The following is a 13427-nucleotide window of genomic DNA, read 5'->3' as shown; positions in this document are numbered from 1 at the left end:
CAAAACCTGCTCAGGGTTTTTAGCCCCACATGGTGAGCCCAAGTCAATTGACCCAGGCTCTGAGACTCGCTGCTGCGGGTTTTTCTTTGCAGTGTCGATGTCCCCTCAGTGTCTCGGCCCCCGATCTCTAAAATAGGGATATCAGTACCCATGCATACGCACACCTTCCAGGGATTTTAGCAGAATTTGAGGGTGCTCAGCACCTGTCAGAATTGGGCCCAATTATGTAATGTGACAGGACTGTGATAGGGACAGGCATAATGTGCCGGGAGGAGAGTTCACACAGTCACATGCTACATCACATGGCCGGTGTTGTCACTGAATATTAGGTTTACACTGTAAGTTGTCTGAATCATCTGGCTCCTCACAGCACTCCAAGGGAGATTTCTGGTAGCTGTTGGGAGAGATGCTCTCTCCTGAAGCCTGACAGAACTGACGTGCATGAGATCAGCGCCTGGCCTTCTATTTGATTTATTTCCTTTGTGGGGAGGGAGTCTCCGATCTCTGTTCCATTTGGATTACCCGGCGGGATGTCGGCCGACTTGTAGCAGTGTCAGATGGGGACTGCGTTCACCTGTAGAAGGTACTGTTCGTTTATTTCCCCTGGAAGAATGGTGAATGTCGAGAAGTGCTGAGTTTGCTCTGCTAGTTGTATTTCCTCTGAGAGAGAGAGAGAGATGGGCTGAATCACAACATCACATGACCTCTCAAGGTCCCTTCTAGTCCAGTGTTTCTGTGACTCTATGATCAGAGCGAAACTCCCTTCCCAAACTCGGTGGGAGTTTGGATCTGGATCCAAATTTTATGACTTTGCCCTATCAATCATTTTTTATTTGTCCTTCCTGTTGTTAGCAATGTGTCCCTGGGCAGCTGTTCATCCGTTTAAAACAACAAGAGCCTTTAGAGAATAGATTTTGTTGCCTGATCTACTGAGGCCCTGGGGGTTTTCTCCTGGTTCCTTTTGGATTGTGTGCGTAACGTCCTTTGCTGTTTTAAAGCCACATGAATCGGTGCTTCGCCGGCACATCCTTCCTCCACAGACCTTATACTTGGCACATGCCCATGGCTGGAATTTTTAAAAAGCCGAGCGTTAACACTTCCTGCTGTACACAGCAAACCCACAAGCGTGAGAGGGTTCATGCAATGGACTCTGGATTGCACACGTTGGGACGCGAAATTGCAGTGAGGTTTACCACATTTCCAGGTGCTTGTTGAAGGGAATGGCTGCCCTTGTGGACAGGCTATCCCAGCAAGTGGCTATCCATGGGAAGGTTTCTGCCTTACTGCTCTTGCAGTTGGAGTTTTGCCTAAGAGAAAAGTGGATTTATCCCAAAGGTCTTGAGCTGGAAATGTCTTTTGCCAATGGGCTGGGCTGATGTCATTGGAATGTGTCCCACAGTTGGGGGATGCTAGAATCCTACTGGCCTTTTACTGTCACCAGCACCCAAGAACTGGAAAGAAAACAGACCCAATGGATCTCTCCTCCAGACACAGCCGAGGCACTAAGGGTAACACTCAGAGGTGTGTGAGAGTGAGTAGATTGAGATGGTAACAGGACCAAGATATGCCCACATTGGGCTAAAGGCTTGCTGGGGTTTAGAAGACGCAAGCCAACGTGTGGGTGTTCTTGAGAAATCATTACAGCCTCGGGTCTAGTTTCCCAAGGGCTCTACGCCGGAACAATGAATGCTGGTTGCCAGTGGGCGGTGCGCCCGTTTACCCCAGCCATGTCGTTCATGCTGGTGTAACTTAACAGTTGCTCCTGATTTACATGGGTGTAAACAAGATCAGAATAAGACCCCGCGGGTGGTGGCTTTGCTGTACATTGCCCGGGCACAAGACAGCTCAGCGACTTGCCAGTGACACGTATGGGGGGTTGTCAGCAATTTCCTCCCCCCCCGCCCTCCAATATTTTTCATCAGCCCAGGAGCAAAACCCATCCCAGATAATGTAGGATCCTCGGAATGGAATTCTCCCAAAATGTGGATCCTTCGCTTATACGACAGCCTCTGCGCAGGAAACCCCAGACTGGGTAGTGTGAACTTCCACCTCTCTCTTCTGCCTTTTGGAGTTCTTCTGGCCTTTGCCTTTCAAGGACAGTTCAGTTTCTCTGCCCATCATCCATGTTTAGGCAACCAGCTGATTTCCCCTTTTTGCTCTTCTGATTACAGGGCGACCATAGATGAAGTGGAAACAGATGTGGTGGAGATAGAAGCAAAGCTTGACAAGGTAAGATGGGGAAGCTGAGGGAGTGGCTTTGGGGGAGATGGTTGGGGTGAGTCTTTGGTTTAGGAACGTGGCCCCGCCAGCCTGTTCTGGGCACAGGGCCCCTGCTCAGGAAATCATTGGTTGATATGCTGGTTTAGTGTGTATGATCATGTCTTCCTGTACTGCCTGGCCCCAGACACTGCTGCGTAGCCATAGACGAGTGAGTTGGTTGCTCCTTTTAGCACAAGTAGCTAGGGCTTGTTTCTGAAGAGCGGTCAGGAGAGTTCTACTTCTTTGTGCCTCTGTTTCCCCTTCCACTCTGTCTTTGGCTTGTCAACTTGGGCGGTAAAGCTCTGTGGGGCAGGGGCGTTTCTCACTAGGTGTCTGCACAGCAACTAACACAACGTGGCTGTAACCTCAGTTAAGACCTCTAGGCACCACAGTACAGTAATAGAAATAAAGGGGCAGTGGTCACTCTGTGATTGTGATGTCTGTAGGTATGCAGCCTGGGTTGGTTACAATAGCGCTCAGTATCTCAGAGCTGGGGTTCACAGAGGGGAGGATGTATGTGGAATTCAACTGGGAACGGTTTTAACAATATCGTATCAAATCTGTTTCTATTGTGATAAAGTCTTAAAAACCATTTCCTATTATAACAAGCACCTTAAATAGTTCTCCTTTGGGGAAGATGTCTAGCCCATTGGTTAGATGAGGGTCAGGACTCCTGGGTTCTAATCCAGTCTCTGCCAGAGTCTCCCTGTGCAACTATAGCTTCGCTGCACCACCTTTCCTCGAGCAGCAAAATAAAGATAACACCTACCACACAGCGACTTTCTGAAGCTTAATTAATGTTTTTAAAGTGCTTTGAAGTTCTTGGATGAAAGGTGCTATAGACGTGCAAACTGTTATTATACTATAATGAAAATTGAGTATGTGTACGCCACTGGCCTCTGCCGGATAGAATTAGAACTGAATTGAAGCCAGACTTCCTGAGTCCCAGGATGATATCTTAGCCCTGGTCTACACTGGGGGGGGCGGGAATCGATCTAAGTTACGCAACTTCAGCTACGTGAATAATGTAGCTGAAGTCGACATACTTAGATCGACTTACTGTAGGGTGACCAGGCAGCAAATGTGAAAAATTGGGACAGGGTGGGGGGTAATAGGAGCCTATATAAGAAAAAGACTCAGAAATCAGGACTGTCCCTATAAAATCGGGACGTCTGGTCACCCTAACTTACCATGGTGTCTTCACCGTGGTGAGTTAACTGCTGCTGCTCCCCTGTCGACTCTGCTTGTGCCTCTCATGGCTCTGGAGTACAGGAGTTTACGGGAGAGGTCTCGGGGAGCGATTGATCGCGTCTAGACTAGACATGATCAATCAATCCCTGCTGGATCGATCGCTGCCACCGATCCGGCGGGTAGTGTAGACGTACCCTTAATCATAAGACCATCTTTCCCCATTGGAAGCGTGAACCTGAAACTTGCTACCTTACCGATTTTCATCTCTCCTATTGTGTGCACATGCTTGTCCGCTATTGGAAGGTTGTGAACGAGTGCCAGGCTTAACAGGGCTGATCTGTTTAGTGTAGGGTTTCTCCTGAGGGCTGGGCAGTGCCCATTGACTGTTTTTTCTGTATGTTTTTCTGGGTGCTGGGACTCTAATTTTAGACAACATAGCATTGAATCAAGTGCTAAACAAACAAAAAACATACATTCAAAATACAAAACATTCCAAGGATGTTGCAAAAGGATGTAGGAAAAGCAACAAGGCAGGTCAAATTTCCTGTTTTTTGACATCGATTGTGCCCCTTTCAAGTTTCCAAATATCCATCTGGTTGTGCTACTGCATGATTTGATGAGGTCTCTATCGGCAGCTACGGAGGCAAAAGCCTCCATCAGCAAGAATAGTTTGTAATAGCCAGGAGTGTTAGAGTGGGGGTGGGTGGGAAAAGAGTTGAAACAGTCTTGGATCCAAGTCAAGAGACGTATTGAGAGAAAGTCATGTTGTGCCCCTCCAAATGTCGGAAACATCTGCCCAGTTGTTTCTGAACTGAGCAGACAGGGGGAGGAACCAGCGACGCTGCTGGAGTTTAGCAGGGAAATTGTGTGTTGCTAGAAGGGGAGAGAACGTCTGCATCGGACTAAGAGATTGTCTTTGTTGAAGCCACAGGCCCCAAGAAATGGGTGGCCTGGGGGAAACAAATAGGTGGTGTTAGCTGAGTTCTTAGTGGGCAGGTGCCTGCAGAAGATATCTAGCCTCCTTATTGGAAGTTGAAAAGAACCCTGAACTCTCTGTTGGCCCTTGGAGCTCGTCCCTTGGAGGTAGGACTGGGGCACTTTGACTGTACAGTATCAGGGAAGCTTGTTCTGATGATTCTGTTAGTGCCATTATTGTGGCTAGTCTGTGGCTAAAGGCCATTGGTTTCAAGGCCTGTCAATCTGGAAACCTTCATAGAATATCAGCGTTAGAAGGGATCTCAGGAGGTTTTAGTCCAACAGGACCACTCCCCAGACAGATTTTTGCCCCAAATCCCTAAATGGCCCCCATCATGGATTGAACTCACAACCCTGGGTTTAGCAGGCCAATGCTCAAACCACTGAGCTATCCCTCCCCTCCAAGTTGTTAGCTCTAGAATTCTATAAACAATTATTCAGGACTCACAATTTCATTGCATAGAGGAATGCCCCATAAATACATTTCCAATAGACTTAACAAGAGAGCTAATTAGGTAGAGCACCTTTGGGCAGGGACTGTCTTAAAGCTACGGACTCATGTAATTTGGGCCCTCTCCAGATGGTAGCAATGGGCTGATCTGGAAGCTTCTTCCATTTTGAATGACAGATCTCATGAGATCGGTTTCGTTTTCACATTGTTTCCACCGACTTGCACCAAAATCTCCTGGCATGGCTGATCATGTGAAATTGTGGCTGTGTCAGAATCAGAAATAGGGCCACGCAGCCTGGAACCGAAACGAGTAAAGGTGAGTTTGGAGCCAGGAATTTGAAGCCGAGGCCGCCGTTGAAATTCAAAGCAGTTATGCTTTGAGGGTTTATTCTGGGCAAAATTCTGTTAGTTTTGCTCAGATTAAATAGGAATGGTTGTATGGCCCTTATCACCATAGTGTTTGAGTGTGTCACTGTCCTTAGTGGATTTATTGTCAACTTCTCTGTATAGAACAGTGGCACAGGCAAATTAAGCAACTTTGCCCAAGGTAACACCAGAAATCTATGTCTGAACTAGGAGCTAACCCCAGTTCTTCTCAGCCCTTGTCCAGTGCTCTATCCACTAGGTAATCCTTCCTCCTTGGGAATACTAGTGGAATAAAGTGCTATTCAGTGCAAGTAAGAGTGTCAGGATCTGTCTCATAAGACTCAACTCTCTGCCCTTCCTGTGGTTTGGTGGGTTTCTCAGTCTTTAATTGCTTTCTGCAGTGAGAGGTAGAAACAGCTGTTTCTAAACTGTGCAAATACGGCTGCTGCCTTCACTCCGACCTCAAGTTTGCCTCCAGCTGTTGCAGACTGCTTTCCTACCAATGGTGCCCAAGCCTTCTAATATTTCAGGAGTCTTTCTGAAGCTAGGGAACATGATTTCAGAGTGCTCTCGTGCTGAATGGCCCTCAGCTACTAGGAACACAGCCTTGGCCGTGTGTGCAAGGAGGTATTTTAAAAACCGCCACGTTGCAGAATAAGCTGGATTTCCTTTCCAAAGGATCTGTCCAAAGCCCCCGGTGTCCGTCTGGGCTCCAGATGCTACAGGAGCTACATCGGTTTGTTTTCTTTCTTTGGGGTGGGATGGAATAGCACAAATGTTCCTCTAGCACCCGGTGCTGTTCTGCCAGATTATGTGAACAAGAGAGAAAGGAGGCGTGTGAGAATTGTGTTCAGATAATACTCTGCTAACACAGCTGGAGGCCATCGACTCGCCCCAGGGGCTGGTCACATTTATCAAAAATGGCTTTACAGTCATTAAAATGGATGATTTTGGTTTCTCCCCCCAGTGAAAAATTGCTAAAAAAAACTCAGTTTCCAAAAACGTTGGGTTGTCAAAAACCAACATTTTTCATTTTGTCAAAAAAATAAATGAAACATTCAGTGACAAGTTTTGAACAAAAACATTTTTTGTTGGTTTCTTTTGGAGTGTGTGGATAAGACAGTATTTTTTAAACCAGCCTTAACTGTGGGTGGTGTGGTGGTTCCCTCGGGCAGGGGTTTTATAGTGATCAAGAAGAGAGATTTTTGAGTCCTTGCTCTCCCCCATCCTTTCTAAAAGGAGAAATGAGATAACCAAGGGATTGTGAGTTCCGACTCACTGCAATCAGTGGACGGGCTGTTTCTAGGCTGCACAGGAGCTCACATGTGTGTATCTGGAAGTCTCTTGTTTCTGGACACTTTCCATGCAGTTGTGATTAAATTAGTGATCACAATCCATTAATGGACCCTGAGAGGGCTGCGGTGGGAAGCGGCCTCGCCAAGCTCTAGAGCGTTACAAGAGTAGCTGTGCACCCATCTTTAAAACAAAGGAGTTGGTCTTACTCCGCTGTCAGACTGGTGGCAGTTTGGACTAACTTCAGTGGTGTGGTAACAGTCTGTAATGTCAGTAAGAGGAGAATCAGACGCCCTGTGTGTAGTACTGTTGCTAACACATCCCTCACTAGAGCTAGGACCTTCCACATCCACTGAGTGAAAACAACTGTGCTGTCTAGCACCACGAGCCGCTCAGTGAGGAATACCATCATTCCCTTCAGATCTCTAGTCCTCAGAGGTACTACTTCCCTGGGCTGCAGGACCGACTGAGACAGTGTTTAACAGTTATCTAGAGTCCCTCTGATTTTACAGGGATCTGGTCGTTGCCCTATGCATATTACACAGCTTAGAAAAATACAAAGCCCTCGGATCCATTATATCAGATAAATGTTTGTCAGGCTGCTAAATGTCACAGCCTCTGCCCTTGCTTTCCTTTTCCCCACACCCAACCCCCCGCCTGGCCAGGAAAATCCAGAGAGAACATATGGAGCGAATTGCCCACAAAACAACTCTCAAACCTGCAGTTGAGTTCAGAAATCTCCACTGAATAGTTTTAACAAATCATTTTGAGCACACAAGTGGGCTGCAAACCATTCACTTCAGCTACTCATCCCCTCCTTCCCCACTGCCAGCCCCACCCCAGGCCAGTGTGAAGGTGCGTTTCACCGCTCCACAATTAGGCATGCAGTTGTGCCTCAGTTTCCCTACCAAGGACAGTCTTCCCCAGGCTGATCGTTTGATCTGGCCAGACCAAAAATCTTCTCCTTCCAGAGCAATGAAAGTGCGAACTCTTTTCATCCTCCTTGGGCACAACCCTCTGCTAGGGTCTGTGCAGTCATTAAATCGACCCCCCTTGGTTGCAGAGGGCTTCCTCCCCCCTTCAACCAAGGGTCAAGACCTCCCTGGGCTACAACTTCCCATTCAATGCTTCCCCTCTGCTGCAGGGTTTCCATATCACCTCTCTAGGTAGCATCATACTGGGGCCTCCCGTTAGGTAAGCTCCAGCCTTCACATGCTAATACTTGGAGCAGCTTTCCTGCTGCCCAGGGCCATGTCCTCCAAAGCCTGCTTCCCACGAGGCCTTCCTCTGGCCTCTTGAGCCAAGCACCTGTCTGCAGGGAACGCTCCCCACCTTAGCTCAGGCCCCAGCACATCACCATCCTCGCCCAGGACTCTAACTGGCAGCAAGCTTTTCTCTCCGGCACCCTCCTTCCCGGCAGGTCTTGCTGTAGCTTGCAATCAGCTGATCTGGAAGGCAAACCAGGCATAGGTGAGAGCTGTGGCCTGAGCCCCTGTGATAGCTGGCATACGGCCATCCAGCGATTTGGCCACGCCCTCACCTGGGGGCTGCCCCATGGCCACCGCCCGAGCAGAGAGGAGACTGGGCGTGGATGCTCCCTCCCTTCCTGACAGTGGTGTTAGCAGCAACAGGATTCTCCTTCCCCTCCTGGCAGCAGCAGTGTGGCCCCAACATGGTGCCTTGATCCTCCCCCACCCCCGTTCCCCTCCCAGAGTCTTGTATGACTGTGGGGCCAGGTGGCTCTATTCGCTGCTGCTCCTGCTGGCAGACATCATTGCTTTACACCCAGGCCACGTTCCCAAGCTTTTCTTTGCCATCACGAGAGCTAGAAATGTCAGGGCCAGATCCTCAGCTGTTGCACATCCACCTATTTACCCCAGCTCAGACTTTGGCCTCTAACTGTTTTCTTAAATGGCAGCAGGGGGAGGGTTGACCTCACTTCCTGATTCTGTCCTGTGTTGATTCTTTCGGTTTGGATTCACATGTTCAGACTAATAATCCTCTGGGATCATGGCATTTCACAACTGGTGGCTGTCTGTCTGCAACCCATACTGGGAGAGAGACTGTCTGTCACCCGCTAGTGGCCAATCAGTAAACTAGAGCAGGGGTCCCCAATGCAGTGCTTGTGGGCGCCATGGCGCCCACCAGGGCATCTAAGTGCACCCACGTACTGGCCGGCGGACGAGCATCTGCCGAAATGGATGACGAATTTCAGCGGATGCTCGTCTGCCGCCAAGGTCCTCCGTGGCTCGTCGTCTGGCACCTGCCAGACGAAAAAGGTTGGGGACCACTGAACGAGAGTAATGCAGTAATGAAGTTACTAAGCGAGGCCAACAAGTAGCAATGCAGGGTTTTAACTCTGAAGGTTATGAGTTCAAACCACGGCATTAGCCCCGCAGATCAGACTGAACCTAACTCGGTGAATTTTATTTGCAAGTCAGGTTTCTTTTCAAAACTCTTTGGCCAGCCCTATAGGACATTCCCCACTCACGTCTCTTCCTCTCTCTGCAGCTGGTGAAGCTATGCAGTGGGATGATTGAGGCTGGGAAAGCCTACATCACCACCAACAAGCACTTCGTCAGCGGGGTCCGAGACCTGTCGCAGCAATGCAAGAAGGACGAAATGATTTCGGTGAGTTGCCTTGGGGGGAGGGGAGCAAGCATCAGAAAGGGTTAAACTTCCCTACAAAAGACTGGGGCATTATATATGGGAGGAGGACTGCTGGGGATTCTCTCTAAACTGAGCAAATAAAAATGTTTCCCAGGAGTAGGCAGACGCCTGTGATGCTAGGTGTGTGCTTTGCAATATGCAGTGTTGCATTGGGTTTCTACATGGTGCTTCTTTTGACTTCCTATCGGAGGTCTTTTACGCTAGTATCTTTTACTTATATATGTACATCTCTATAGAGAGGCAAGTGAGGGGACCAGGAATCAGGACTTTGGGTTCCCTGCCCAGTTTTGCCACTGCCTCAGCGGACACACATTATCGCTGCGTGACTCAGTTTACCCTCCTGTGACATGGGTTCAGTTTACCTGTCTCACTAAAGGAAGGCTGGAGAGCAGATGGTTGTGAGGCATAATATCTGCAACGCACACTGAGATCTTTGCAGCCTCGTGCTGCTATTATCAGCTGTGGCAGGGAGGGGCAGTGATATCCAGTGAACGCCATCAAAGGCAAGGAAATCCTGCCAACTCTCATTGCAGCTGGGGTCAGAATTTTAACAGAAATCTCCCCGGGATCCCTGAGAGTCTGTCCAGCGCATTGGAGGATCTTTAAATGGAAGCTGTGCTATAGACGTGCAGAATATTGATCCCTTTGGGTGAAATTTGTCCCCGTAGAGTGGATCAGCCCGAGGCCTATTCATCATTGAAGTCTCACATAGAGACAGATTTCACCTCGGTGTCTGAAAGAATCCCCAGATAATGCAACGTTGCAAAGGTTGAAGAATAGAGGATCCTTGTTTGCAAGAGGCACTATGGTTTTAAGAAGCCAGAATGCAAACAGGATCCTTGGAATCTAGGTCAGCGAGCATTGGTGATTTGGGAAACGTGGATAACCATCGTGCAAGAGAAAGAGCCCGGCGGTGCTGGTTTCAGTACTAAACCGGAAAGGACGGGCGGCCTCTGGCTTCAGTGCCAGCCATTTATTTCAATGCACAGTTGCCAGCTGACAGAGCGAGCTCCTCAGTGGCTTAAAAAGTATCCTTCCCCCGCCTGCCAATGCTGGAGGAAGGTCAGCTGCCCCCATTCATTGCCTGTCCTCTTCTCCTTTCACAGGAGTGCCTCGACAAATTTGGAGACAGCCTGCAGGAAATGATTAACTATCACATGGTAAGGTGTCACCTCCCTCTTGTTTTGTTTGTGTGCTGGCGACCAGCCCTTAATAGTCTCGCCTCCCTCTCTAGATGCTCCTTAATGATCTGTTGGTTTTGGATTAGGCAGCAGTCGTATGGCACTGGCCAAAGGCTGCATCTATGAAGGAATCCTCTTAAGCATCCCTTTCCCTGGACACTAGGCAGCAATTACAAAAGTGAAGGGGTGCGGGATCGGGGGGATGTTGTACAAGGTTCTTCCCTCTTTAATGAGTCAAGTTCTGCCTCAGTTGCTCTGGTGCAATGTCTAGTAGTTGTGTACTTTGTGCAGTGATCAGTGGGGTTGCATGGGTGCATTAATCAATGGGTTTGTACTGGTCTGCATGGGTGCATTGCACCAGTTTGCATGTGTGCATTGATCAGGGAGGTTGCACCAGGTTACACACATCCATTGGTCGGTGGTAGTGCACTGGATGCATTGGTCAGTGCTGTGGCATGAGTGCATAGATCCATGGTGGTGCAGTGGGTGCATTGATCCATAGAGTGCATGAGTGGCATTGGTTAATGGGGCTGCATGAGTGTAGCTGAAGGTGGGATTTGCCCCGCTGTCTTTAACCAAACATGCAGGACACTGGATGGGAATGTGGGGCAATGCTCTGCCCAGCGAGGTGAAGATGAGACTTTCAGCACCCTTACGGGTACCACGTGTGCAGGGTTGCTATCCCCACTCTCTTCTGTTGGAAGGGTAAGGCCCCAAAGGAGGATGCACTCTCTGAAAAATGTGCTGCATGTTGCCCATCCCAGGCACCAAAGGGATCTTCTCTGCATCTAACAGTTAGGCAGAGAGAGATACACAATCAGAGGACAGTTCAAGGCAGCTGTGACCTTCTGGGGTCTGGGCCAACTGGAAAGAAAGCCATAGACTTTGCAGTCAGCCGCAGGTTGGGGTGCGGAGGGGAGAGGACAGGGCATCTCTCGTCTTTACTTGCACTATGGACTCACGGCAGCCAAAGTGTCAGGGACGTGCAACCAGTGTCAGAGGGAGAGGAGTTAGAATGCTCATCCCCCAAATGGAAAAAGCAAACCCACGCTGTGGATGATTCATTCTTCTTTGGTGATTATGGTGGGAGCTGTGTGTGAGGCCAGGGCAGCACTAGATGGGGTCCTGAGGAACTCCAATACTCAGCATGTTCACTGTGAATGCCTCACTTGCATAGCCTGCATGTATTCCAGACTGGGGGGCAGAGGGAGGCCGGGATCCTCTTGGAAGCCACTCAGCATTGATCTCTTTCCTACCAGCAGGAGTGGCTTGAAGGTCACCTTGCTGCTCCTGCTTTGGAGTTTTGCATTGGCTCGATACGTCCGTGTGAAGCCAGAACCCAAAGCAATATTCCAGGGGGTGTGAGCCACAGGTGGATTGGAACCAAAGGACCCGTTGGAGTGAGCAATCCACTGTGAACACAGTCTTCCGGGTTGTGTGCAGCTTCGGGGTTAAGGACAAACTAGAGTATATTAATGCCACAATAGATTAAAGGAAGAAAGTGGCCAGATAAAGGCTGATTCTGGACTTCAATGCGTCTCAAAACCAGAGCACCTGGGGTGGGAGAATCTGTCCTGTGAACGCCCAGGCACAAGATTTATGGGCCTTGCAGAGGAGAAAGGTGGTTCTCACTATGTGGCCTTCAGCCAGCCATGCAGTATGTGACTCAGTAGGAGACGAGAGCGCTTCAGACCAAAGGAGGCTTTAGGGTGTCGGCGCTGGAGTGACCCAGTTTTATCCCCCATTGTCCCTGTCACTGTGCATGAGGGATGACGCGTGCTTTTGGGACACAAGCTGATTGTATGCGATTGGAGGCAAAGCTGCAGCGAGTCCATTTCGTTATCTGGGAAGCAGGTAGGGAGATCACGTTTCCTAATGGGAAATGACACAGGGGAAGAGGTAAAAATACACCCAGGCTTTCTGGGCGCATTAGCGTCTGAGAGCAAAGTTGACCAGTGATATAGAAACCCAACAGCAGGAGGACTGTACCAAACCTGAGTGTGTGTCAGAGAAGGGTGTGCGTGTGAGAGAGATAGGGCTGTAAGCCCAGTCTACACTAGGCGTGCTTTGCTGGTATAGCTAGACCAGTATACTGTACCGGCAAAATGCTCCTAGTGTAGACACAGCTTTACCCACAAAGCTTTTGCTGGTATAGTTCATTCCATCCCCACCCCTGTGTGAAAGAAGCAATATTGGTAAAAGCAAAGTGTTGCTGGTAGAACTGTGTTCACACTAGGGGCTTCTGGTGGTACAGCTCTGTCCGCTGGAAATCACACCTCTTCACGCCCCTGATCCATGTAGATTTGCCTGCAAAACTCTGACATGTAGACCACGGCAGAGAGATACGGTGGGTGGGGGGTGGTGGTGGTGAGGGAGAGAACGAATGAAGGCATGAGAAGAGAAGACAGAGCCCTATATCCCCAGCCTTGGCTCTGTCTGCCAGAGGTTGCGACATGCTATTAATGTTTAACGACATGCAGTTTGCTGAACTAGAAGTGCCAAATGTGCCAATTAAACCACCGTTGCTACCGTGGAGGATGTGGCGAGAGAGGGGAAGTCCAGAGCTGGCTGCAAGTGCAGCAGACTGACGGCATGGGCTAAGCTCCTATTTGGTAGGCATGGGCCAGGCCGTGGGTCTCTCACTCTCCTTTTGCCCCTCACACCAACCCTTGGGCCTAGTTTTTCCCTTGGGTCCCCACTGATTTCACTGAGTGTTACACCCCCAACACACACACATTGATGGTAGAATCCTTGTGGTGGGTCCCTGGAGCCCCAACCTGAATAAAAGCAACAGCAGCTAGAAGTGATGGCCGGGATTCTCCAACGGGGCTGGTGAGATCCTGGCTCTCCAACTTGAGGCACAGCCAAGAGGCTGATTCTCCCAAACCGCTGTGCAGCTCCCCTCTGAAAATTCAGGCCTCTTGAAGGTGTCCCAGGTATCCCAGGCTGGGCACCCAAAGGCTAAGGCCTCGGTCTGGGCTATGATTTAGACTCGAGCCAGGGCGAGCGGAGGGTCAATAAGCCCAGTCACCTTCTCTCCT

The 13427-nt window shown here is 49.5% G+C and overlaps 1 protein-coding gene across 1 annotated transcript in view; it reads left to right on the top strand.

The window, feature by feature from the left end:
- ACAP3 (ArfGAP with coiled-coil, ankyrin repeat and PH domains 3) overlaps window positions 1–13427 on the top strand; it is a 153622-nt gene that overhangs the window by 70511 nt on the left and 69684 nt on the right. The window contains exons 2-4 of the mRNA XM_054009321.1: window positions 2172–2229; window positions 9047–9166; window positions 10312–10365. Of these exons, the coding sequence (XP_053865296.1) occupies window positions 2172–2229; window positions 9047–9166; window positions 10312–10365 (232 nt within the window). The remainder of the gene's footprint in view (window positions 1–2171; window positions 2230–9046; window positions 9167–10311; window positions 10366–13427) is intronic.

The sequence above is a fragment of the Malaclemys terrapin genome, chromosome 19, assembly GCF_027887155.1.
Source record: "Malaclemys terrapin pileata isolate rMalTer1 chromosome 19, rMalTer1.hap1, whole genome shotgun sequence".
NCBI lineage: Eukaryota > Metazoa > Chordata > Testudines > Emydidae > Malaclemys > Malaclemys terrapin.
This window is presented reverse-complemented; position numbering and strand designations above follow the sequence as displayed.